The sequence below is a fragment of the Acomys minous genome (genome assembly GCF_964271855.1).
Source record: "Acomys minous genome assembly, chromosome: 4".
Lineage (NCBI taxonomy): Eukaryota > Metazoa > Chordata > Mammalia > Rodentia > Muridae > Acomys > Acomys minous.
Genome location: NC_140486.1, coordinates 111,443,068 through 111,469,450, shown reverse-complemented (window position 1 = coordinate 111,469,450; position 26,383 = coordinate 111,443,068). Strand labels below are relative to the sequence as shown.

The 26,383-nt window shown below is 48.1% G+C and overlaps 2 protein-coding genes across 5 annotated transcripts in view; both read right to left on the bottom strand.

Moving 5' to 3' along the window:
• EIF4E2 (eukaryotic translation initiation factor 4E family member 2) overlaps positions 1-15,766 on the bottom strand; it is a 28,542-nt gene extending 12,776 nt beyond the window's left edge. For all 3 annotated transcript variants that reach the window (XM_084780458.1, XM_084780459.1, XM_084780457.1), the window contains exons 1-4: positions 15,611-15,766; positions 9,584-9,698; positions 6,327-6,461; positions 1,077-1,181 (exon numbers count right to left, since the gene is read on the bottom strand). In XM_084780458.1, coding sequence (XP_084636584.1) covers positions 1,077-1,181; positions 6,327-6,461; positions 9,584-9,698; positions 15,611-15,630 — 375 coding nt within the window. In that variant the 5' untranslated portion in view covers positions 15,631-15,766. The remainder of the gene's footprint in view (positions 1-1,076; positions 1,182-6,326; positions 6,462-9,583; positions 9,699-15,610) is intronic.
• A 2,414-nt stretch (positions 15,767-18,180) lies between these two features.
• Positions 18,181-24,008, bottom strand: CHRNG (cholinergic receptor nicotinic gamma subunit). Of its 2 annotated transcripts, XM_084779040.1 has the most exons (12): positions 23,900-24,008; positions 23,588-23,727; positions 23,297-23,341; positions 23,050-23,159; positions 22,288-22,443; positions 21,483-21,580; positions 20,537-20,737; positions 20,224-20,338; positions 19,892-20,006; positions 19,051-19,264; positions 18,747-18,880; positions 18,181-18,463 (listed from the first exon to the last, which is right to left on the bottom strand). In XM_084779040.1, exons 1-12 carry the CDS (start codon positions 23,952-23,954, stop codon positions 18,290-18,292), a joined length of 1,557 nt encoding a protein of 518 aa, XP_084635166.1. In that variant the 5' UTR covers positions 23,955-24,008; the 3' UTR covers positions 18,181-18,289. The 2 variants fall into 2 exon arrangements, with proteins under 2 accessions (XP_084635166.1, XP_084635167.1); XM_084779041.1 differs by lacking the exon at positions 18,747-18,880 and having other exon boundaries at positions 18,327-18,463.
• Positions 24,009-26,383: the final 2,375 nt, after the last annotated feature.

The following is a 26,383-nucleotide window of genomic DNA, read 5'->3' as shown; positions in this document are numbered from 1 at the left end:
TGTGAAGCAGGTGAAGAATGCTAAGGGCCCCAGGAGGAACATGTCTACAGGGAAGGGAAGAATTTTCACATTTTCTACAACTTTTTTTTCTTAGGAAAAAATGCTCTGGCCATGGAGTAGAAGTGCTGCACAAGCACAGTCAAGTAACAGCTTTGCAAAGAGATCACAGAGCTCACTTCTGGGTCTCTTGTTACTCTGAAGGTTTTTTTCTTATACTTTAATCCTCTATCTACTAAGCAAATGCATTACATATACATGTATACACAGACATGAGTTCTATGGGAATAAGGACATTTAAAAAAGTGTTTACTGCTATAATAATACCATTTGAACGACAGTACCGATGATGGTTTGAATAAGAGTAACCCCCATAGGCTCATATATTTGAATTCATAGTCTCCAGGGAGTGGCACCATTTGAAATAATTAGAAAGATTAAGAGTGTGGCCTTGTGAGACGAAGTGTGCCATTGTGGGTAGGTTTCGAGCTGTTAAAGCCCATGCCAAGGCCAGAGCCTCTCTCTCTCTCTTTTTTTTTTTTGGTTTTTCGAGACAGGGTTTCTCTGTGTAGCTTGACTGTCCTGGACTCACTTTGCAGACCAGGCTGGCCTCGAACTTACAGCGATCCGCCTGCCTCTGACTCCTGAGTGCTGGGATTAAAGGCGTGCGCCACTACGCCCGGCCCTCAGAGTCTCTTTCTCTGCTTATGGACCAGGATATTCAGCTACTGTTCCAGTGCCTGCCTACATGTCACGATGCTCCCTACCATGAAGATAATGGACTATACCTCTAAAACTGTAAGAAAGCCCCAATTAAATGCTTTCTCTTATAACAGTTGCCTTGGTCATGGTGTCTCTTATTGCAATACAATAGTAGCTAACTAAGACAGCACCATCTTTAAAGCCACTCTGCAGTCAGAACCCATCAACACATGCATCAATGTCTTTCCTAGAGGTGCAGGCTCCTAAGACTTATCAAATAATGTTACACCTTTGAGATAAAACTCCAAAACTCTTTTAACTTTGTCAGGGCTTAACAAAATCTGCTCACAAAAGTAGCTAGAAGCATTAGTCCTTACCTCCCACATAGGCTTAATTCCTTCTTTGAAGAGATGAAAGTCACTGTGGCCTGTCAGGTCCCCAGGACGTACCATATGGCTGTAAAACTTCCAGAACTGTTCCACCTGCAGAAAGAAGAGCCAAGAGCCCATGAATTTTATCTCTTCTTTGGATGCGCACAAAGCTGTGTTACTGAGAAGAGAAACACAAGAGACACTGGGCCTCATCTATCTTCTTTGGGGAGCTCATTATGTGGAGCAGGGTAGAAAGAAGAACATATTAGAACTACCTCCTGCCTCCACCTCCCAAGTGCTAGGATTATAAACATGTACTTCTATACCTGGCTAATACAGACTAATCAAATGGGGGGAAAGTAAAACAAAATAGACACCACACAACACTTTCAATACAAGGAGACACTCTGGGGCCAGAGAGCTGGCTCAGGAACAAGTACTCTGGTTGACCTTCCAGAGAACCCAGATTCTCTTCCTAGCACTCATATGGCAGCTCATACCCATTTCTGATTCACAGACCCAGGAGCTCTAATACCCTCTTCAAATTTCTTTGGGCACTGTACACATGTGGTACACATATATGTATTTAGCTAAACACTAATACAGATAAAATAAAAATAAAATCTTAAAAAAAAATTGGTGAAAACTGCTGGCCGCCTTCAACAGCTTTGAGGAGGTAAAGCCAGCCACACTCACATGTTCCTCCTCTCACCATCCTCTTTGCACAACCGAGAACCTTCTGTCTTGAGGTGTATGAGGCACCACAAGGCCTCACTTGCATGTACTTGTAGAGTCAAACCTAGTAAGTTTTTTCTTTTTGTTTAGACAGAGTCTCACACTATAGTCCAGGCTGGCCTATGGCTAATGTTTCTACCACTCCTCTCATCTGGAAATATGTTTCCTCCTAATTTGCCTTAAATTTCTGAAGAAAACTAGATTTATATTTTTCTTTCAAATGTGTTTATACACTTGTAATTCCAGTGCTCTCCCTAGGGAATGGGGATCACTCAGACAGAGCTACATAATGAGACCTGCCTCAAAAACAAACAAACAACAAACCCCCAGGAGCTGGAAACCTAGATGGCTCAGGGGTTAAGAGAACTCATTGTTCTTCCTCCCAGAGGATCCGAGTTCAGTTCCCAGCACTCACATTGAGTGGTTCACAACAGCCTGTAACTACAGCATCAGAGAATCTAATGTCCACTTCTAGCCTCTGTAGACACTTAGCAGACGCAGACACAGACACACACAGACACACAGACACACACACACACACCCCTGTGATCTACAGAAGACAGGGTAGGAACTAGCAATAGGGAGGCACTTTAGGATGTAAAGACATGGAGAGTAACTACCCATCGTAACTCTCCACACCACACTCAACAAGACTGCATAGCAGGAAACAACTGCTGGCAGATATTCAGGCCCTGTTAATTCTGCATAACAAGAGAAACTGACCTCCTATGACATGAAATAGTTGTTCTCTCCAGCTGCCTCCCTGACAGAACATTTCACATTTCAAAGTCAGAACTAATGCCACCTATAGGGTTCTAATGGAACACCTCATGTCTGCAACTGCTGAGTCTATCTGTACATATGGTAATTTGGAAGATAACAGTGAGCAGTAATCTAAACTTTTATCTACCCTAACAACTGAAAAAACTATGTAAATTCATGAGTACCAAGGCTCACAGTGAATTAGGATGGAGGGGTGTGGTGGGGACAAAGTATATTAATTCTTTAGGCAAGAATCAGTTTGACGGTTCAGTCTCTTCAGATCTTACAGGCAAAATATACAAATCTGTACCTAAGCCAAGAGAAAGATAAAATAAACAGCTTAAGAAAGAGTGTTAAGGGGGCTAAGAGAGGTGGTTTAGCAGTTAAGAGCACTGTCTGCTCTTTGAGAGGTCCTGAGTTCAGTTCTCAGCAACTACATGGTGGCTCACAACCGTCTATAATGAGATCTGGTGTCCTTTTCTGGCATGCATGTGTACATGCAAATAGAACACTTTTTTGTTTGTTTGTTTTTTGAGACAGGTTTCACTGTGTAGCCTTCTATTTTGTTTTTAAAGGTTTCTTTTCTTAGCCAGGTGGTGCTGCACGCCTTTAATCCCAGCACCTGGGAGGCAGGGGCAGGCGGATCTCTTGTGTTCAAGGCCATTCTGGTCTACAGAGTGAGTTGCAGGCTAATCAAGACTACACAGAGAAATCCAATCTCAAAGAAAAAAAGTTTCTTTCCCTTTTCTCCCCTCCCTTTTTAGAGACAGAGTCTTACTATGCTGGCCTAAAAGTCACTATGTAGACCAGGCTGGCCTTTAACTCACCAAGCTCTTCCTGCTTCTGCCACTACATCTGGCCTACAGGTTTATTTTTCACTTTTGTGTATGTATATATATTCACACATGCTTGTGGGCACCCACAGAGCCCAGAGGACATTGGATTCCCTAGAGCTGGAGCTACAAGTGGTTATGGATGCTGGGACTCAAAACTCCAGTTGTCTGGAAGCATAGCAAATGCTCTTAACCATTGAGTCATCTTTCTGGCCCCAAAAGATGTCTTTTCAAAGGTTCTACTTTAAGCCAAAAATACTTTTTACTGACTCAGAGAAGAGGCGCAGAAAAGACCTCTAAGAGCCACTGCAGCTTCTTTTCTCATCATACACTCGAGGGAAGTGCCTCCAGGAGTCCATCCAGTACAGAGCCAAGGACCAGTACAGATGGTGATACTGTTTGTTTTGAGACAGGGTCTTGCTAGACCTCAGCTTGGCTTGGAACTTGTGATTCTTTTGCCTCAACTTCCTGTGAAATCACAGCCATAAGCCACATTCCTAGCACTAGAATACTGCTCTTGCAGTTTCCAGCACCCATGTCAGGTAGCTCACAACTTCCTGTAATGCCAGCTCCCAGGAATCAGATACCTTCTGGCCTTGCGGGCATGTGCATATGTGCACAAATACACACAGATACATACACATAACTTAAAATGAGATAAATCTTAAAAAAAAAAAAAGACATCTTTCAAAAATTAGTGCTTTTTTTATTAGTATGCGCATGTGTGCCCACAGAGACCAGAACTGCAAGATGCCTCTGGAGCTGGGGTTACAGCTGCTTGATGTGGGTGCTGGAAATTGAACTCAGGTCCTTAGGAAGAGCAGTATGTGCTTTTGCTTTTAACAAATGAGATATTTCTCAAACCCATGTCCCCCTTTGTTTTGTTTTGTTTTTTGAGATAGGGTTTCTCTGTGTAGCCCAGCTTCTCTAACTCTTTAATGTTATTTTATTTTTAAGATTTATTTATTTACTTTTTTTATGTATAAGAATGTCCTATTTGGCTGAGTGTGGTGGTGCACACCTTTAATCCCAGCATTCGGGAGGCAGAGACAGGCAGATCACTGTGAGTTCGAGGCCAGACTGGTCTATAAAGTGAGTCCAGGATAGCCAAGGCTACAAAGAGAAACCTTGTCTCAAAAAACCAAATATAAGAAAAGGGGGAAAAAAAAAAAAGAACACTAAAACTACTGCTTTGGGTTTGAAAACGGCTTCATGTTATCATTACTTCTTAGAAGGAATTTAGTGTCACAGACCCTTCCTTTTTATTTATTGCATATACAGTATTCTGCCTGCATGTGAGCCAGCAGGCCAGAAGAGGGCACCAGATTTCATTAAATGGTTATGAACTGCCATGTGGTTGCTGGGAATTGAACTCATGACCTTTGTTTTTTTTTGTTTTTTTTTTTTGAGATAGGGTTTCTCTGTGTAGCCTTGGCTGTCCTGGACTCACTTTGCAGACCAGGCTGGCCTCGAACTCACAGCGATCCGCCTACCTCTGCCTCCCGAGTGCTGGGATTAAAGGCGTGCGCCACCACGCCCGGCAAACTCATGACCTTTGGAAGAGCAGTCAGTGCTCTTAACCTCTGAGCCATCTCTCCAGCCCCTCACAAGCCATTTCTTAGTGCTGTGATTTATGAAGCAGGCTTTAGGCTTTATCATTTGTCCAGGGAGTGCTGAGGGTGCGGATGACAAACTTAATACTAAAAGGGAAGAAGAGGGTATCAGATCACATTATAGATGGTTGTGAGCCACCATGTGGTTGCTGGGAATTGAGCTCAGGACTTTTGGAGGAGCAGTCAGTGCCCTTAAGCTCTGAACTATCTCTCCAACCTCCAAACTCACAATTCTTTTTCTATATAAGAGAGTAATTTAATGTCTTCACAATTCTTTTTCTGTATTCTATATAAGAGAGTAATTTAATGTCTTTTCCAGTTCCTTCTCTGATCCTAATGTTTAACCAGTTGTACCTAACAGCAGCTGCCACTGTAGATGGAAATTAGTCTAACATTCCCACACAACAGACTGTGATGGTTTCTGTGCTAGAAACCAATGGATAAGCTGGGTGTGGTAGATCACATCTGTAATCCCAGTACTTAAGACAGGACTGTGGCAAGATCTCAACCAGCCTGGGGCTACCCAGCAAGACCTGCTCTTAGAAAACTGATTCTGCACAGAGACTGAACACAGAGCATACAGGGTGTAGGAAAGCCTTTGTTGAACAAGATAACACTGGTGTTAAGTTGTAGTCAAGGTCTCCAAATATAGAAATGTAGTAAAGAGCCAGGAGGGAAGGTGAGGGTGGGCTTGGGTGAGAAGGAGCCTGAGCACTCTGTACTGATGCCATCCACAGAAACAATTTTATCAGAATCCAATTTCTTTTTCTTTTTTAACGATTATTTATTTATTCAATGTATATGAGTGCTCTGTTTGAATGTACACCTGGCATGCCAGAAGAAGGCATCAGATCCCAGTAGATGGTTGTAAGCCACCATGTGGTTGCTGGGAATTGAACTCAGGACCTCTGGAAAAGCAGACAGTGCTCTTAACCGCTGAGCCATCTCTCCAGCTCCTCAGAATCCAATTTCATGAGGACAGATAGGATATATAACATTGTCCCTCTTATGACACTTTGTATATGAAGACTGAATAAATATCTGCTGAAATAAAAAAAAAAACCCTCAAATCATAACTCTGTATTCTACCATTCTGATCAAAGCTGCCATTCCCACACTTATATTACCTACATGTTCCCTAGGGACAGCTAACGATTAACCTAAGAACAGAACAAACATGACCTTGGGAACACACCTTAGCCAAGTAAGGAAACCAGAATGTTTAACAGGTTATTAGGAAGGTAGATAAACTGCAGCAGAAATGCAGGTAGGAGTTCCATACCAAGGAATATTTCCAACAACTAAGTACTCACAGAGGCAAAGGTGCCAATCTGCTTGATGTTCTGCTCGTAGCTCTGCGAGCTGGTGGGCCGGCCAGGGGTTCTTCTAGAGTACCAAAAGGTGTAGTTGTACTGCAGGGGATGCTCTGCTGGACCAGGGACAACAGCCTGGCCAATACAGAAGGCAAGTTAATGCATGGCACGTGTCACAATGCTGAGAGCACAAACATTTTATTCTATTGTTCTTTTATTTAAGATTAATTTTTGTTACCTGCCCGCCCCTGCCCCCGTGTTGTGTGTGTGTGTGTATGTGTACATGTACTTGTGCATGTATATATGTGGGTGCTTTCAGAGGCCAGAAGAGGGCTTGTTAGCTAGCTGGCATGAATGCTGAGACCAAAACTCTGGTCCCCTGTAAGAAAAGCAAGTGCTTTTAATCACTAAGTCACTTCTTTAGCACCTTTTTTGTTTTGTTTTAAATTGTGATTATTATTATCATGTATGTGTATGAAAGACAGAGTGTGGGAGCATGTATGTCATGGTGTATGTGTGGAAGTCAGAGGGCAACTTTCAACTTTCGGGATTAATTCTTCCCTTCTTACTGTGGGACCCAAGGATTGAATTCATATCATCAGGCTTGTGCCTAATGGGCCATTTCTCTGATCCCTAGAAACATTTTATAGTGCCACTGCTACTAGATTTGGTGGCACAAATCTTTAATTTCAGGACTGGGAGGCAGAGGCAGGCAGATCTGTGAGTTTGAGAACACACTGGTTGACAGAGCTGGCTAGTCAGGGCTAAACAAGCAAACAGTGGTTTGTTTGTTTTTTTAAAGTGTAGTTCCTTACCACCTCCACAACTGAAAATAATACCATTATTTCAATTACTTGCAATATTCTGGAGCCTGATTATATAGTGCATTTAGTGGTTAGATGATTCTAAGCTGCTGTAACACAACTTTCTGCCTTTCTTATAAAACCACTGGCAAGCCAGGCGTGGTGGCGCACGCCCTTAATCCCAGCACTCAGGGGGCAGAGGCAGGTGAATCACTGTGAGTTTGAGGCCATCCTGGTCTACAAAGCAAGCCTATAAAAAATAAAGCACTGGCATTTATTATCTCAACCTATTTTCACTACAAGTACTACCCCTCAACATTCATTATTAAAGACTGGCAAATTGCTTAACTTGCTTGTGCCTCAGCTCCCTGTCTGCAAGACGGAGAAAATAACAATAGCCACCTCAATGGGTCACTGTTAAGAACAGTTGAACTAGCAGCATGAAGTGCTTGGGCACTGCCTAACAGAGTGCATGCTCAGCGAACACAGGCCCTTATTCACTGCTTCCTCACCTTTGTGACTTTTCCTTCCTTCCTTCCTTCCTTTTTTGGAGACAGGTTTTCTCTGTGTAGTCCTGGCTGTCCTGGAATTTACTCTGTAAACCAAGCTGGCCTCAAACTCAGAAATCTGCCTGCCTGCCTCCCAAGTGCTGGGATTAAAGGTGTGTGCCATCACCTCCTGACACCTTTGTGACTTCTTAACAACCTGGCAGAAAATGCTTATGTTTGGCAAGTATTTGGGATTATCAGATAAACAGTGCTATAATGCTGAAAAAACTTGATTCATTTATCTTCCATTCCGTAAATTCTATCTGAAGCCACTTTTTTTTTTTTTTTTTTTTTTTGAGACAGGGTTTCTTGGTGTAGCCTCGGCTGTCCTGGACTCACTATGTAGACCTGGCTGGCCTCAAACTCACAGCGATCCACCTGCCTCTGCCTCCCGAGTGCTAGGATTAAAAGCATGCGCCACCAATGCCTGGCCTGAAGCCACTTTCAATGTGTATTACTGTTGACTGAGAAGTCTAAAGCAGTAATGTATATGATTTGAGTTACTGAGTAGCCTTTAAAGCAAGTCCCAGTTGAGAACCCTGAGTCCTCCATCTCACACGAGGATACTGTAAAGCAAGGCAGCACCCTAAGACTTCACAAGAGGAAGTTCTAATTTCCAAAATAAAATCTAGTCATTCTACCAGGTTTTTAAATCTTGTAATTACAGATGCACACTAAGGATTTCATTGTAATATTTCCATACATGCATCCACCAGGCTTTGGCCCCACCCAGTGACCCATGTCCTCTTTCTTACCATCTCCACACATTTCACTCTGTTTTTAGTGCTAGGGATTGAACCCAAAGCCTTATATCCTTTTGTAAAAGTAACTTTTATTCTCCTGGCTCAATTGTTGTCTGGGAGGCTAATTGCCCTTCTGCTAACCTAGGCCTAGTCCTGGAAGCTTCTAGCCTCTGTACAATCTAATCTAGGCCTAAAATGCTTTTGGCCTCTGAGACTTACTGCCTAATAAGCTCATTCTTATTTGTTTTTCTGAGCTCTGGGCTGGCTGATTCAACTCAGCTGTTCTGGTCCAAACTCTTCTCCCATCTGACTTATTTAATCTGGTTTCTCTCTCGGCCTAGAATTGTTCTGCTTGGCTTCAAACTAACTCAGCTCTAATCTGCTCTAATCTTGTGACTTCTTCGCATTTTCTGTCTGCTTCTGTCTTCACCTGAGTTCTCTCTCTCTGCAACCCATCTATTACCGTCCTGGTAAAAACTGCCTCCTCTCTCTGTAAAACTGTCTCTTAAGTATCTTCCCTTTCCTTTCTCTTCTTGTGCTAGTTGGGTGTATCCTATTCTGTCAAATCTTCTCTTATTTGTCACTTTTTCTGCCACTCAATTAGACATCACTTTCAAACATGGGTGCTTCCTTCTACAAACTAACTTTACCTTTGTTTGGTATTAAAGGCATGTACCACCACGCCTGGATCTAAGTTTTTCTTTACCTAATACTTGCTCTAAACCAGGCTGGCCTTGAACTCAAATCTGTCTGCCTCTGCCTCCTGGATTAAAGGCGTGTTTGTATTCCAGCCGGATCACACAGACCTAGATCTTTGGATATGGTCTCTTGCCAGCTGTATCACATAGACCTAGAAGCTCTTTGGATGTGATCTCTTGCCAGAACAGCCATTATCTGAATTAACATTCCTCTACACCCTCCCATAGAGTGATACTCCTAGTCCCACAATCTTTTTGTGTATATGTGTTCATGTGTGCACAAGAGCACATGGAGGGAAGGCATCTCACTAGCCGCCCCATAACCTTGTTTTTAGAACAAATCAGAGATTCCAAAAGAGTACTTGCAGCCAAGCTAATCTGCTATCTTCAGATAAACAGACTCCATGAGATAACCAAGGCTCACATGCAAAAGCAACTATACCTGTATTATAACCGAAAACATACCTTCCTCTTGCCACTGCTCTGGCTCTTGTCCCGTTCCGTTTTTTCCTTCTCACCATCTTTCTGTGTGCTGTTTTCTTCATTCTGATCATGGTCTCCACTGTCATCATCTTTTAAGCTACACGGGAAAGCAAAATAATGTCATTCCACAACAAAAGTATTCTTGTACCTAACAAAACCACAAAGTCTTAGAACTACCATGTAACTAGCCCAAAGTCACCCAAATCACAGGCCAATGAAATTTATCTGTGAGAAAGGCAAAAGGGAAATCAAACCAAGAGAACTAAATAAAAACTATTAAATCAGCTAACCTGTGAATTCCAGCAGGCTCTCAGTTTCCCAACAGCAGCATAAAAAAGCAGTTTTAAAGGGTAGCTTTTGTTGTCAAAAACAAGCCAGTTATGCCCTCTACTTCCCACCTCTCTTCTAGCTGTCCTCCCGCTATACCTTAGGCCAATCTATAAATGGGTCGGACACAAATCTCTCCTTTCCACTTTCTGAATGAGAATCCATTATTTAATCTGCATCCTTAAGACCCTCAACCGTTAGCTGGACGTGGTGGCGCATGCCTGCAATCCCAGCACTCAGGAGGCAGAAGCAGGATCATTGTGAGTTCAAGGCCAGCCTGGTCTACAAAGTGAGTCCAGGATAGCCAAGGCTACACAGAGAAACCCTGTCTTGAAAAACTTAAAAAAAAAAAAAGACGACTCTCAACTGTAAACCTCCCATTAGCTAATTAGCTATCCTCTAGAGTCAACTACAGCACAAAGTGCTCTACAGAAGAGTTTAGAGGTTGGGTCTTGTCCAGTGCCATACTCCTCTCCTCCCTAGCAACTCTTCCCACTGGAAAACACCTTGCCTCCAGCCCAAGGTGCCATTTGTTTCTTCTTCAAGACAGAGACAGAGGGCTTCTTCAGAGCAATATCATACATCATCTCAGTATCACTGACACCCAAAGCAAGATGACACTAACTAAAGGTTAAATGAAAAGGAAAAATAAAAGGGATGTGGTGTCTAATAAGCAGAGTCAAATGTGAAACCTAAAACATACCAGATGCAGACAAAAACAAACAGTTTAGTACACGAAGTGTGCCATTTGCTCAATCTGCTAAGGTAGCTCAGTGGATAAAGGTGCTGGAGGCCAAGCCTACAGACCTGAGTTCAATCCCTGGACCCTACATACACACATGAGAACTTACTCCAGCTCAGTTGTCTTCTGGCCGCTCTACACATAGAGAGGGGAGAATGGCATTCACTCTAGAATCAGACCATTTACCATAGGTTTTCCCCAGAATCATCTTTTGGTTTCTATGGCAGTGTGTTTAGAATAGAATCAGGCATTTTCAAGACAGCTGCTGGAAGCACCTCAGTTGTAACTCAGACATTACCCTATACAGACACAGAACTAAGGTATACAGTGTTTTGCGTTTAGAAAGTTGTGGGGGTGTTTATTTGTTTGTCTACAGATATTTAATGCCTAACACATAAAATGCACCTATAAATATTAGGATGGATAAGCTCGTCATGTCTTGGGATGCCTGCTTTGCCTATGTGGCAGCCATATTGCAGGAGATACTCAGGTGATCATTTCCTGTGATACAGACCTCCCCATCCCCACCCTGGTCAAGACCCAACTAGATAAGGCACAGGAACAAAGAGCGTCCAGGCAGCCTAATAACCTATGCCTCAGACCCTTGTTCAAAATACAGATTCCTCTCTCCACAGTGATTTCATCCAGGAAAACAAAGACCAAGGAATCGGAAGCTGGAACAGCTTTAGGGTCCATGAAAGAATCAAGACTCAGGAAAGAAGGGGCAGCCAGTCCAGAGGAGAAAGAGAAAGAGAAAGAGAAAGAGAAAGAGAAGGGACTGATGAGCACAGCAAGTGAAGAGGAGGTGTGGTGATGCAGCCATCTGCCTGGTGTCTCAGAGGCATCATCAGGGCTCATAAAACTTCCTTCCCCTTGATTAAACTTGAATTGTTTAGTTTCCTTTTCAAAACGAGGAGATACAATATATAAAGCCTCAACTTGGTGCAAAAGCCCATTCTGTTTGCATGTCCCCAAAATATCTCCTACCCATTCCCAACAAGCCCCTCTACTCCTGCTGTGCCCACCAAAGTACAGTTCCCAATCTCTGCCTACTCTACCATTTTCAGCATGTGGTCACGCCTCCACTCCTGGTTTACAGCTCTTCAGGACTCACTGTCTCTTGGAAACAGTCCCTAATCTCTCCCAATATAGGTTAAACCAAACCTCCCTTCTGCTCTGAATAATACGAACATCTAGATTTCGTATACTGTTAAGGCCAATTTTCATCTTCTGATCAAGAACATCTCATGGATTTCTCTACTCCTTTAGCCCCAGACAACTTCCCTGTGTACAGGACATGCTGTGGGGACACATGCCCTAGTCCTTACTACATACAGCCTCTGAGGTTCAAGAAGGACAGTCATCTAGGATCTCTCATCTTTGCCCCAAGAAAAATGTTGTGTTCCTTCTTTTCTAGTGGTTTTCTTTCAGTCACTACTAGGAAACAAAAAGAAAACAAAAACAATTAAGGCAGAGAAAAAAAAAACCCAATGGTATTATCATTTAGAGGCCATCTTGGACCCCTTTCTAAGCCAGCAAATATGAACCATTTTGTGTCTTTATGATCTGGCCTTTGCTTTAGTTTTGGTGGCTTTGGTAATGGAACCCAGCACCTCCTTCATGGGAAGCAAGGAGTTTGCTAAACAACAACACCCATCCTCCCTCTCTTTCTGGCCTTATGAGAAAGGGTTTCTCTGTGAAGCCCTGGCTGTCCTGGAACGCAAAGAGATCCACCTGCCTCTGCCTCTAGTGCTGGGATTAAGGCCACCACACCTGGCTTGCTTTTACTTCTTGAAGACACTGCTCTCTGCACCTGCACCTAAGGCAAGGGGTTTATAATGTGCTTTTTAGAAGCTGCTCTTCCCAGCCTGAAGCTAGATGTGACCAAGGCACAGTCCACACTGCAGCAGGAGCACTCTATGACTCACGCTGCTCAATCATGTCGACACTAAGTGACATGGGTCAGCTCTCCAAGCTTCTGTCCAGGTACTTCCCAACACCCTCTGAAATAAGCTAATTTTTTGCAGGTAGAAAATTGATCTAATTCTCCACTATAGCTCAAGCACCAGGCACAAACATAAAATAAACATGTTTAATGAACAGCTCTCAAAAAAACAAAATGATACTAAATTAAGATAGTTTAGAAACACTTTAAAAATAGGCAAAAAGCTAATGATAGAAAGGGACCCATATAATTCAGGGACTACATGAAGCCTGGCCTCTAAAAACCTAGGACCTGAAAACCAAGTTTACCATAGTTGGGGCTGCAGTTTTTGAGAGGGCATCTTAGGTTCCACGTGTTAGTAACACGAAAGGCAATGAGCCCTAGCCGCTTGGTGAGTCTCATGACCACCCTTTAAAGCTATTACCAGCTCTGATTACACTCACAGAAGCAGAGCCCACATATTAAAGGAGGTTAGAGCTCCTTTTTAATCTGTGTCCATCAGATCACACTACTGCACTCACTGGAGACTGAACTTTGAGAATGATTCTGGGAAATTTCAGGGAGATGTGATAAAGAGTGCAGATGGCAAATATGGAACAATACTACAAACTGCAGAGTTTTCATGTGACCAAACTAAAACTAGGGACAAAGGTATTATCTTTTAATTGCTAATTTCAAATAAAAGCAAGCTTTTTTTCCCCCTACAAAGTTAGAAGGCAGGCGTTAAAAGACCCTACTCCTTACAACAGCTAATAGTCACAAGTAAATAAAACCACCAGGCAAAATGTTGATAAAGAAACTCATGAACAAAGCTGAAGAGCACACCCGAGCTGGCCTTTTAGGCTATCTTGCACCAGTTGTTTAGCTGTGGAAAGCCTCATTTTCCTTAACTGTAAGATCTCTTTTGCACGCACGTCTTTAATCCCAGCACTTGGGAGGCAGAGGCAGGCGCATCGCTGTGAGTTCGAGACCAGCCTGGTCTACAAAGTGAGTCCAGGATAGTCAAGGCTACACAGAGAAACCCTGTCTCAAGAAATCAACCAAAGAAAAAAGAGATCTCTTTTGCAGAGTTATTATGAAGACGACAGTGGGAAATAGAGGGCAATATACACATAATGGGAAAGCAGAAGTGGGAGCAACTAGAAGAAAGGACATCAGCCAGAGGACAGGTACTGTGGGGGAATACAGTGGGGGACAAACTTCATAAATACGAAGGTGTCACAATGGAACCTGTTACTTTCTATGCTAATCTAAAATAGTTTTAAAAAAATCTACAGAGATGCCTATGGTGATCATAATGAGACTGGCCCCCATAGGCTCATAATTTGAATGTTTTCTGACTAGGGAGTGGAACTGTTTGAAAGGATTACTGTTTGAAGATTAGGAGGGGGCCCTTGCTGAAGAACACGTGCCTTAAGAGCTGCCTTGGCCATGGTATCTCAAGGCCAATATGACTATCCTTACTCAAGACAGATGACTTAAAACTATCTTCTTGGGATGCAGTTTGATTTGTTCAAATAAGGAGAGAAAGGGTGGCAGGGCTGCGGGTGGGGGCTAGGTACTGCAGGGCTTCTGATGGGAGATCAAGAGCGTCCCTCTCCTGCTGGGCTCTGCAAAACAGCAAGACGAAGAAGACATCAGCTTGTCTCAAGAACTAGAGCTCACTCGGCCACCATGAAAAACCCCAAGAGCTGCCCTGGCTGCTGGAATCTCAATCCCGGTACTTCCCGAGGATGCACTGTAGAACTCGCTGTATTGAAAAACAGCAGCTTTGCCATCTATCAGTGGTTGCATTTGACCTCCACACTTCAGTCTTAGCATTATTTATTATTTATACACATTCTGCTTGCATGTGTGCCTGCCTTCCAGAAGAGGGCACCAGATCTCATTATAGATGGCTGTGAGCCACCATGTGGTTGCTGGGAATTGAACTCAGGACCTTTGGAAGAACAGTGCTCTTAACCTCTGAGCCATCTCCGCAGCCCCCGGGCTCAGCATTTTACACAGTGCCTCTAGGCACTGTAGAGTGTGGGCTGGTCCTCCCAGCCCAGTTCTAACCACTAGAGAGGTTAAAAGCAACAGTTCAGACTGGAGAACTTTTGTACTGCCAAACAGCTGGTGAGCCTAAAACTAAAACTGTAGGTCTCTCAATGGGAAGACGATAAAGAAAGGAAAGGAGGGAGTACTATAATCTATCGGAATATACAATTCTTGTGACATGCTAACTTAAGTGCTGTTAGATGAAACGAAAATTATTTTTAAATGCAGAAAGATATAATCGTTAAGAGGGGAGTGCCCCTCCCCCCACCGAAAAAAACCCACACTTTTATTTCTCTGCACTTCCCAACTGTCGCTGCTGGAGTAAGGGATGAGAGTGGATACTTGGAAAGAAGGCAGGGGAGGGCAGCCACTAAGAGTTGGAAGACAGGAACGGGTAGGGAAAGGAAGCAGGAAGAATCTCAGATGAAAAGCATTCCGTACTCGAGAGGCCACAGTACTCATCGCGGCTGCCCCATTACCTCATCGCAGCTGCCCAACTCTACGACACGGGCTCTGTTACCGTCCCCGCTTGCAGAAGACAAAACCGAGGTTCAGAAGGGAGAGGTGACCTTCCCAGGACGCAGAGCGAGTGCGGGAGGGAAGCCGCGTTCAGAGGGAAGGCAGCAATGCTGCGGAAACACCCGAAGCGCCGAGGTCCCGCCCCTCCACGCCGCCGGCAGCCCGCACCCACCAGGGCGGGGCGTCCGAAAATCTCCTTCCGGGCGGCGCGGCCTCCCCTCCCCTGGCCCGCGCCGCGCCGGGGTCCAGCGGCTCAGGGGTCCCGGAGACCTCGGCCGCACTCTTCCGGCCCCGTCGGGCCCGCGGGCGCAGGGACGCTCGGGGCGCAGCGGCCCGGGAGCGAGCGGCTCGTCTGAGTGCGCGCCCGGCCCCGGCGGGAGCGGTCCCGGGGGACGGTTGGGGGAAGGGGCCCCGGGGGCGGCCACGCGCCACTCACGCGTCGAACTTGTTGTTCATCCTCTCGCCGCCGCTGTCGCCACTGCCTCACGGAGTGACTTCCGCTCTGCTCGGTCCTGTCCCCAAAGGCCCGGCTACTTCCGGTTGGCTAGGCGCTCAGCGGAACGTCGGCGCGCAGGCCCTACGCCGGGCCGTTTTCCCAGACGGGCAGCCCAGTAAGGCTGCGCGCCCCGAACAGTCTGGGTCTAGTCCCTCTCGGCCACCTTGTGGCGTCATGGCTCGCTGTTTATGCAGCCGGCCATCTGCTTTAACCTCACAGTGGCTTCCAGGAGAAATGTCAGGCACAGTAGCCCTTAGTAAGTGGTACCAAGTGGTCATCTCTGAGAGCCGATCCTTTGCTATTGGTTTATTGAGAGGACGAGAAAGTCCAAACAAATTTGTAATCCTGACTCTTGGAAAGTGGAGGCAGTAAGATGCAGACCAGCCTGACCAACATAGCGAGTTCAAGGGCAGTCTGGGATACATGAGACCCTCCCTGCCTTGGTTGAAGCAGGGGTGGGGTCGGGTGGTGACGAACCAGGGTAACAAAAGGCATTTACTGAGAACTGAGATGGTCTCACTCATCAAATTACCTCCTCAACTGAAGTCTTTGCTCCCACATTCCTAAGGATTGTACAAAACATCACATGCACAGGAGTAAATAAATTCCCTGGTTGGTGTCATAAATCCAAAGCCATCAGCTGCACAATTTCCTGCCCCGTCTGCTGAACATGTTCCATCGTTAAAAATGTATTTTGCATCACCAGTAAGGAGAGGTAGGAACTGATGTCCGTGCCTGTGTTTATAGGTAAGGAAACACTCCCTCCCTGGACTGGGCAATAGTGGCCCCCTGGTCACTCAGCAAGGCCATGTTTTTCTCCCCAGGGTTATCCTTTTTCCTGATACACTACCACCGGAAGCTGGGGGAGCTCTCCCTTTGGTCTTAGCCCTTCAAATACCCTTCTTTTGAGAAGAGAGGGAAAGAAAGGTGCACTTGCAGGGCTAGGAATCTTTCTTACAGTGTCTTAGATTGGGTCAGAGGTGGGACTTTGGATCCTAACGGAGCATTCTAGGGAATTCTTATCCTGGATCTCAGCTTGCTCAAGTGAAACATGGGTCAGGTGAATAGTGACTCTTGCCTGTCCATAATGTGAAGACTTTCTAACAATGGACAAAAAGATAACACTCAAGAAATTTTTTGGTTTTGTTTGTTTTGGTTTGGTTTTTGGTTTTGTTTGTTTGTTTGGTTGGTTTTTTGAGACAGGATTTCTCTGTGTAGCCTTGCCTGGCCTGGACTCATTTTGTAGACCAGGCTGGCCTTGAACTCAAAGCAATCCACCTGCCTCTGCCTCTCAAGTGCTGGAATTAAAGGCGTGTTCTACCATGCCCACCACTCCTTTTTAAAAAATATTTAAAATTATTTACATGTACATTGGTGTTTTGCTTGCATTTATGTCTGTGTGAGGGTGTCAGATCCCTGGCACTGAAGTTAGTTAGTTGTGAGCTGCCATGTGGGTGCTGGGACTTGAACCTGGGAGAGCAGCAAGTGCTCCTATCCATCAAGCCATCTCTGTAGCCCCGAGTACACCTTGTTTTTAAGGTTTATTTTCATTTTATGTATATGGGTTTTCTGCCTGTGCTCATATCTACACTATCTACACGAGTGTATTGCAGAAGCCACAAAAGAGAGTTAGATCACCTGGAACTGGAGTTACAGCTGGACGTAAGCTGCCATGTGGGTGCTGGGAATCCAACTCAGATCCCTTGAAAAAAAGATATTCAGAGTCCTTAACCACTGAGCTATCTCTACACCCCACCCCTCCTCCTCCTCCTCCTCCTCCTCCTCCTCCTCTTCCTCCTCTTCTTCTTCTTCTTCTTCTTCTTCTTCTTCTTCTTCTTCTTCTTCTTCTCTCTCTCTCTCTCTCTCTCTCTCTCTCTCTCTCTCTCTCTCTCTCTCTCTCTCATTCTAGCTGGCCTCAAACTCACAGAGATTGTCTTGTCTCTGCCTTCCTAGTGCTAAGACTAAAGGTGGGCTCCACCACACGCAGCTCTGGTTCTCTTCTTTTAAGAGACTCCACATCTCTTACCACCCTTTTAGAGAAAGATCACAAGAGGGAAGATGATAGAGTTGGAGAGATAGCTCAGTGGCTGACAGCACTTGATGCTTGCGGAGAGGACATGAGATCAGTTCCCAGCACCCACCCTCTGGTTGCTCTCTAGCACCTATAACTCCAACTCTAGGCTTCTGATGCCCTCTGCTGGCCTCCAACAGGTACCCTCGTCTGGGTGCACACAACCCACTCCCAATACATACATATATGTAGCTAAAAATAATAAAAATAAATCTTACAAAAAGGCAGGAGGGAATTCTCAGACCTCAAAAGGTAAGACCTTCCCCAGCCAATGGCATCATGAAAAGCAGAGTCCTTGGGGCTTCAAAGTGGCTTTACCAGTGGTGCTCTGCTGAAGTGAGAGGAACACAGGAGGTGGAGGACTGGTGCCAGCCATTGCCACAGAAATGTCAGTCCCAAAGTCATGCACGACCACACCCATCACCAACCACTCCAGAACTCCCTCTCTGTCTCTTTATTTCCCTTGTCTCCTCCCAGGAATGTTTGGGTACTTTCCAAGGAGCGCTCCCGAATACATCAACAGCAGGACCCAGGAGTGATTGGTTCGCTCAGTCTGGCAAAGGCAGGTAGGGGCGGGGGTCTCCAGGGAATGGCAGGTCAGGCACCCGATTGTAGTGGGCCATGAGGAAGATGCCAGCGGTGCCACAGATGAACAGTGAGAGCATGGCTAGGAAACAGACGCGGTCCAGCACTCGGCCCACCAGGAACCACTCCTCATTCCCCTGAGGGCAACAACAGATTGTGCAATAGGGGGGTGACCGGGGTAGCCGCTAGCCTGGCCCTTGCTTTCACTGTTGGGTCCCCAGCTGGCTTCCATTCTCTATTCTTCAGTCTTTCCCCCTCTGTCTAGGTACCGGCCAGTCTTCTTTCCTGGCTTCTGTCCTGGTGGTCCCCCCTCCGTCCGCTTCCCAGCTCTGCTTTTTTCCATCCATGAAGCTAAACCCAGCACCCATTCACCCTGTTCTCACATTACGCTTGGGTCCTCTCCCACCCTGCCCTGCTTACACTATCAAAGTGACTCTGCTGCTGTCTGGCCCGGGCCATGAGGTTACAGGCTTCCACACAGGCTTGGATGGCTGGGGAAGCTTGCTTCAGGCTGCCACAGAACTCCTGGCTCTGCCTCGGTTCTGGACCATTCTCTGATGGGGAAACAGAGTCAGTGGAAAAGAGCAGCCAGGGGTGTGGCTTCTTTCCAGAGACCCAGCCCCCTCTCTCCAACTTGAACACTTGCCCAGCACTTATCTGCTGTGCCCAGCTCCAGCTGCACTCGCTGGTCAGGATTGTTCCAGTGACACCCCTTGGGCCTCACCTAGTTTCTCCAGTACTGCCTGCACCAATCCGTTGCGCTGCCTCTGCCTAAAGAGGAGTTCACTTCGGGGCAGACAGGGACCCCCTTCCTCCCGGTTCACGATGGGCCAGGAGGAGGAGCCATTCTGGAGCGGCAGCCGGGCATCCTGGACAGCAGCAGGGGCCAGTGGGCGCACATGCATCCGTAACAGCTGGGGCAGGAGCCGCAGGAATACCTGTAAAGGCGTGGCTGTGGTAGGGCCTGTTTGGGCAGCCAGACCATGCTTGGGAATACAAGCAGGAGCATGAAGGCAATGCCTTAGGGGCAGAACTGGGTCCTGGTACAGCTTGACTACTTTTTTTCTGGACACAGAACCTGGGCCCCAAGCTTTTGCGACCTTCAGGTTCACCAGAGCACTTACTTCAAACAAATGGACTTTAACTCTCTGCTCCCTGCTAGAATAGCCTAGGCTACCTGGCATATACCTAGGGAATCTACATTTGTAACAGCATTCTCAGCAGCCTGCTGCAGGCGGACTGCAGAGCACACAGACAGCTGGGACAGAATCCTCTCTCTGCTTTCTGGGAACTGGGTAACATTGGGTAAGCTGCGTAACCTCTTTGTCCCCCCCCCCCCTCTTAAATGGAGTCAATGCACACCAATACCCATTTATGGGGCTTTAAAAAAGTTAGCACATGTAACATTCTCTGGGCACTGATATTTTCATTTGGCAGCCTTAGGCCTGAAGATACATATGTCATAGGTGTGCTGCTGAATTTGGGGATGGGGACAGAGATGTGGAGGGGTCACATGTTATTGGGAAGGACAGATGGAATGCCTGAGTGGCAGGGAAGTGTCTTGCCTTGCGGACCCCCCGGGCCATGGAGTGCGTGTGGGGGGACCTCAAGGACACGTTGAGCACGACCACAGAGTTCACGACGATGAGGATGGTCACCACCATGAGGAAGGTCAGGTACCTGTCCAGGGTCAGGCAGGCAGGAGGCTGAATGTCCCTTACACACCTCAGACCCAGGTGCCACCCACCCTGCTTCCCTTAGGTTCCCTGGTGGAAGGTCATATCAAAAGCCCCAGGAGTGGAAGGGCTGTGCTGGGGATAGAGCTTAGCAAGGCCATGGGCTCGATCCCCAGGAAAGACGGTGGGGGGTGGGGAGCAGGTGTGAGGAGCAGCCTTACTTGCTGATGAGCGGCACTGCCTGGGAGGTCTCAGGCACCTTCTTGGCCACGAGGAAAAGGAAGACAGTCTGGGCCAGGAGCACGTTGATGGCCACTGTGCATTTCTGGCCGCCCGCTGCCCATGACCAAGATGCCCTCAGAACAGGCCCCCACCACATACACACCCACACCCACACCCTGAGGAACCCCCTTACCCTACAGGAAGCCCATTGTCCTTGCCCTAGGATTGTGGTGCCACCCTGGGCCATGAGCAAGGCCTGCCCTGGCCTCCCCATGGGCCTCTACGCTGCTGCCCTCCCCCAGGCCCAGGTACCCTTGGCAGGAAGGAAGTAGATGAGGATGGCGACAGAGGAAATGAGCACACAGGGGGCGATGATGTTGATGACGTAGAAGAGGGGCTTGCGCTGGATGAGCAGGTAGAACACCACCTTTTGATGGCCCGCTTCCTCTGCTGGTGCTACAGAGTCCAGTAGCATCTTGGCCGGTCGATGCCGGATGGCCCATTCTCCATTCTCTGTGGTGAGCACAGGGGATGTGACCTGGGTAAATGAATGGCCTGAACAACCAAGTCCCAGGGGCGGCGTGTGCTTTATTAAGGGGGTAAGCACCAGTATGCAGAGACACAAGCGGAATGGGAGACTGACTATCGATTCCTCAGGCCCGAATTAGAGTAAGTATTGTAGGAAAAGTCAGAACTTGCCTGGATCCTTTTTGTGTGTGTGTGTGATATATGAGTGCATACATATGTGCACATGTATGTGTCTATATATTCACATGTGTGGGGTGCATGTGTATGTGTAGATGCATGTGTGTGTGTGTAGACATGGAAGCCAGATGTTGTGTGTCTTCTTCGGTCACTCTTCACCTTTTATACTGAGGCAGGGTCTGTCCCTGGGACTCTCTTGTTTCTGCCTGCCTTGTGCTGGAGTTACAGGTAGGCTGCCACTCCTAACCAGCGTTTATGTGAGTTCTGGGGACCTGAATTTTGGTCTTCATATACGTGCCATAAGTGCTTTATCCCAGGGAGCCATCTCCCTAGCCCTCCTGCCTTTCTCTTTAAAGACCGTCTTACTGCATAGCCCAAGCTAGCTTCAAACTTTCCATCCTCCGGAGGGCTGGGATAGTATATGTGTGCCACCGTGCCTGGATTTCCGTCGGGATCTTTTGGAAACCATATACTATAATCCACCGTGGTTTTCATATCGGAGTGTATGGGACAGCACGGCCCTGATCTGTCAGGGGCTCCCAGCGGGGGTTACCTGTGAAAGCCTCCGGGTCAATGAAGATCCACTCAATGGCTTGCCCATCTTCCTGGCTCAGCTGCAAGTTGATCTCACTGGTGCTGTAAGTCTGGGACCTGTGGGTCAGGAGTGGAAAGTGAAGCCAGGGAGACCTGCTCGTGAGGTCACAGACACAGTGGTCTGAAGGCAGCTGTGGGCACCGGGCTCTGACATACACAGTGTGATGCTCTGAGTCTCCCATCAGGCCTTGGTAGGTGGCAGCATGCGGGACGTGGGGAACACTGGCTCTTTGGGGGCTCAGTGTGCTACTGCCTGGCCAAAGGCTTCAGGGCCACCCTGTCTCTCCCACTGCCACCAAAGACCATAGGGCAGAAAGACTAACCTATCATAACAGGACACCTGGAGTCCTGCCAGCTCCTCCCAAGACCTCCCGTCACTGCTTATGGATGAATAAACCGCGACCCAGAGGTGTCAGATGTGGCTCGGGTCACATGCTGGCTTAGGCCAGGCTTTTCTTTTCCAGGACAGCCTGCCTGTGTACGGTTCTATGTGTGTGCAGGTATGCCTGTGTGTTCTTACCCACATACTCTAGACATCTGTGTCTCCCCTTGGGACACAGACAGGAAGCTGGAGCAATGACAGAGGACGCGTGAGAGGACACATTCAGGTGTCTCCCTCAAAATAGGTACAGGTGATGGATCCAGGCCACCGGCCTTGAGGTACCTCCAATGCTGGTCTCCTGCCTCTATCCAGCCCTGCCCTCCCCCCCACCCCCCAAGCCACTGGCTCCCTGAAGCTCCCCCGACTCCATCAGTGGTCTCACTGGAAGACGAGTGAGCAGTTCTGCCAGTCGAAGGGGAAGTAGGTGACAGAGACGGAGCAGGCGGAACGGAAGATGGCAGGTGGCAGCCAGTAGATACAACCGTTGGGGGACACAAGCACGTTGCAGTAGAGGGCCACCTCGAAGACACCGTCCACACTGTGTGCAGAGGGCAGAGTACAGAGCACAGAGCTGGAGGCAGAGAGGTACCACAGCCCCAAACTGTCTGTCTGCTTTGCATGGATGGAATCTGAGCGCTACCACACTCCTGATTGGCCAGCGTCTACTATCACCCCAAACAACCTCCAGGGCATCTCCACTCCGGACCTGAGATGAGTACAGAAGTCTGGAGGAGACAGTGCCCCCACAACCACCCCCATAATCTCTGCTTCTCTTTCTCCATATTAATAACTACAATTATGGCAAAAATAGCTAACACTATCAAGCTCTCATGGAGTGCCCGACTCTGAATGAACCATTTTTGTGTGTCTGACCTGATGATCTCTAATCATTTCTTTAGCTGTTAAAATTGACTCCAGGTTACAGGGATGGGAAACTACTCCCCACCCCCGCCCAGGGGGCTAACACATTACAGGAGGCCAGGAGGACTAGACTCAAGTCTCGTGGGCCCAGGCCAGTGTCTGTACTTGAGTCCCACCCTCAGCCTGGCACCCTGCAGTACCCTGCTCTCCTGTTCTTTCTCTAACCTTCCTCGTCCTGCTGGACCCCGGCATCCTTCATTTCCTACCCAAGCCCTCTCCTCACTTGTTCTCCAGCACGATATCCGGCCGCCAGACCATAGTGGACGGCACCCTCAGTATCCACAGGCCTTCATAGTCTTGCGGGTCCCAGCGCAGGCGATAGTCGCACCATTGCTGTTCATGAAGAGGCAGTTCCTTTCTGCCCTGAGCTACACAGGGCTGGGGAATGGCATGCCAGCAGAGAGGGCCCAAGGGGTGGCGGCGAGGGGCAGCCGCAATAAGCAGGGAGATAAAGCAGGTGGGCGGCTTACCATCTCTATCCAGACATTAGTCGTGAGGGCCTCCTCTCGCTCGTTCTGGCGTGGGTACAGACGAGAGTTAGGCTAAACCCCTGAAATCTCCCCTCCAGAGGTACCAATGTCTCCACCAGACACAGCTGGACCCACGAAGCTCTCAGCCTCCCACCTCATAGCCACAAGGATTTCGCGAGCCCTGTCCTCCCTGCTGTAGGCCCTCTGCTGTTCTGGGTACTAGAGTTAGATTCTATCTGCCCCCCCCCCCCCATAAGTCTAGGGGCCTGATGATGCCCAACATTTCCCCACCAGGGAGATGAGGTTGGTCAGGGTAAGCTTCAGGCTGACGTTGACCACGTCTGAGTCTCGCTCGGCGGGCCGCAGGTGGGGGTCGTAGTTTCGCATCAGGTCGGCAAGCAGGCGCTCCTCTTGGTTGCGGCTCCGGGCCCCTACAACAGACAGAGCGTGGGAGGCACAGAGGGGCAAAGTGGAGACTCAGTGGGGCTGGGGCTAGGGAGAGCACAGATAGCTCCCAGACCCTCCATCCGCTGTAGCCTTGCACTCCCGATCTGTCCCTTCCGTGGCTCCCAACCTTACAGTCTCAAATCCCTAATGCCTCACCCAGGCAGATAGCCAGCAGCTGCAGGAGCAGCCGAGGTCCCTGGCCCCCATGCATGGTGCCTCAGTTCTGCCCGGTGATGGGTGGGACAGTAGATTTGCAGGTCCTGGGGGCGTGTGGGGGTGGGGTGGGGGTGGGGTGGGCTGGAGTGTCATATGTCAGCCTGCATTCCCATCCTAGCCATCCCTGCCAGCTCTAGCTGGCCCCACCAGCTGTCTGACCACAGCATTGTCAGCTGTTCCCAGGATGTGTACAATGCTGGGCTCAGATTACCTGGGCCAGCCATGGAATTAAGGACCCATTGAAGATGGGACACTTTCAAAACTGTCTCAAACAGAGACAACCCACTCTCAAACTTAGTCGCTTCAGATCTACACCTGTTTTTCCAGCTAGGAGACTCAGCAAATACCCAAGGACAGATGGGTATGGCACAGAGGTGGTGCTGAGGAGGCCGGTAGTGATTGATGAGGCACTTTCATTCTGTCTTGTGTGTGTGTGTGTGTGTGTGTGTGTGTGTGTGTGTGTGTGTGTGTGTCTGTGGTTTGACCTGAGGCTCTCCGTGACTTTGACTCACTCCCTCAAGCCTCTCCCACAACGTCTGGTGCCTCTGTGGTCGCTCTAGTGGACCAAGACACAGGAAGCAAGCATCTACAGGGTGTCTAACTGTTGACAGTGTCATTTCCGGTTTTCATTTGCAAGTGGGTAGGGCTTCATCTTGGGAGGCCTGCGACCTACAGGCCACAGGTTGTAGGAGGCTGCAAGTGTATTGAAGTCTATGGCACTGACTATCTCCGGACCATGGCAGCTTTTCCTGTGGCCTGAGACAGGGGACACAGACCTAACAAGCTTTAGGGGGGGCGCTGAGAAGGATATGGAATTGGGGGCAGTGCTTGTGATCGGGCCAGCTGTGTACAGTAGCTTGTCAGTGGGGCTGCAGTTCATAAAATTATCACACAGATAGCCGTAGGTCCTGTGTAGGGTTGGGGAGACCTAGGGATGTGCCCAGTTGCTTAGGAGGACTCATGGTCCACTGAGGCAGACAGGCTAGACTTGAGGATGTGTCCCCCAGAGCCAGAGGAGGAGAGCAACAGGGGAAGGGAGGCCAGGGGAGTGAGCCCCATCTACTTCTAGGCTTGTCACCATCAAAGGGCAGGGTTGAGACTGATCTGGGAACAGGGACTTGCTGCTGGCTCTGTCAATACTTGGGCCACCTGTCATGTGGCCAGCTATTCCAAGCAGTCTGGTCAGCGTGTGTGGCCCCTAAGTGCTACCACATGGGCAGCTGTCTCAGGCAGGGTTAGGGTACTGGACACCTCTGAATGCCTAGGGAAATATAGCCCCAGCCCTAGCAGATGTCTGTGGTGTTGTAGTATGTTTTAGAAACAGGAAGTCAGGCTCAGAATCCGGCCCCCAGAAGGGCCTCAAGTCCTTTACATCCCACGAGAACTCTATGGGTGGGGGCACGGAGTGGTGGCGGCACCCGTCTTCTTTCATAATTCCTCGCTTGACCCCCTACCCCCACCCCCACCCCGTTTTACTCAATTACCTTGGGGGTGGCTTGTTCTTGGTGTTAGATCTGCTCTGGGCCCCTGTTTCCTCTGAAAGCAGCAAGGCTTCACTAACTAAGAACCTCGGAGACCCAAAGCCTGGATGGCCCAAAGCCAGAAGTTCCTTTCTACCTCAGAAGCCTCTGGTCCTCCCATTTGCTCTCTGGTGTCCCCCAAATGCACTCCCCTATTCTCCCCTTTGCATGTCTCCGACTCTTAACTCCCATCCATCTACTTTTGCCAAAGACCAGGCCTGGTCCCTATGGTGAGGAAGTGTTGTGAGCAGTGGCCATCCGCCGTGCCTCTAGTCCCACCCATCCTTTCCTTGCCTCAAGTGTCTGGAAGAGAAAAGGGAGTGTGTGACCTCTTTCCCTTCTTGGCATGTTCTGTGATGGCCCCTTACCCTCTCGGTTGCTGTGGTCACCAGCCTGGCTTTCACACAGTGCTGCTGGAGATCAAACCCAGGGCTTCGTGCACACTAGATGGTTGCCCCACCAACGGAACTTACTGCTCAACAATAAAGGGAGTAATAAATGGCCAACCTTGTTCCTTCCAGAACATAGACGTAAGGCACAAGAACTGTAGCAGCTAGCTCCCGACCCAAGGCAGCAAACATGAGTAACAAGGCCAGGGAGATATGGGAGTCAGTCTAGGTGAGCAGCCAAGAATTTGGGTGTCTAGTTGCTTCCCCCCGCCCCCCACCCCCCACCAACTGAACCAGTGTAACCATCTTCACATCTAAATTCTTCCTAGGTGAGGACACCGGCTCACTTAAGCTGTGGCTCCGACTCACTGCGTTTTGTCCTGGGAGGCAGGTCCACTCCTAACAAACGTGCTCCCCACTGAGAAGATTGGCAGCTCTACTGACAGAGGGGTACAGGGTTATCTGACTGGGAAGCTGCTTAGGAAAGTGATATCCTGGTCCAAAAGGAGATGGGG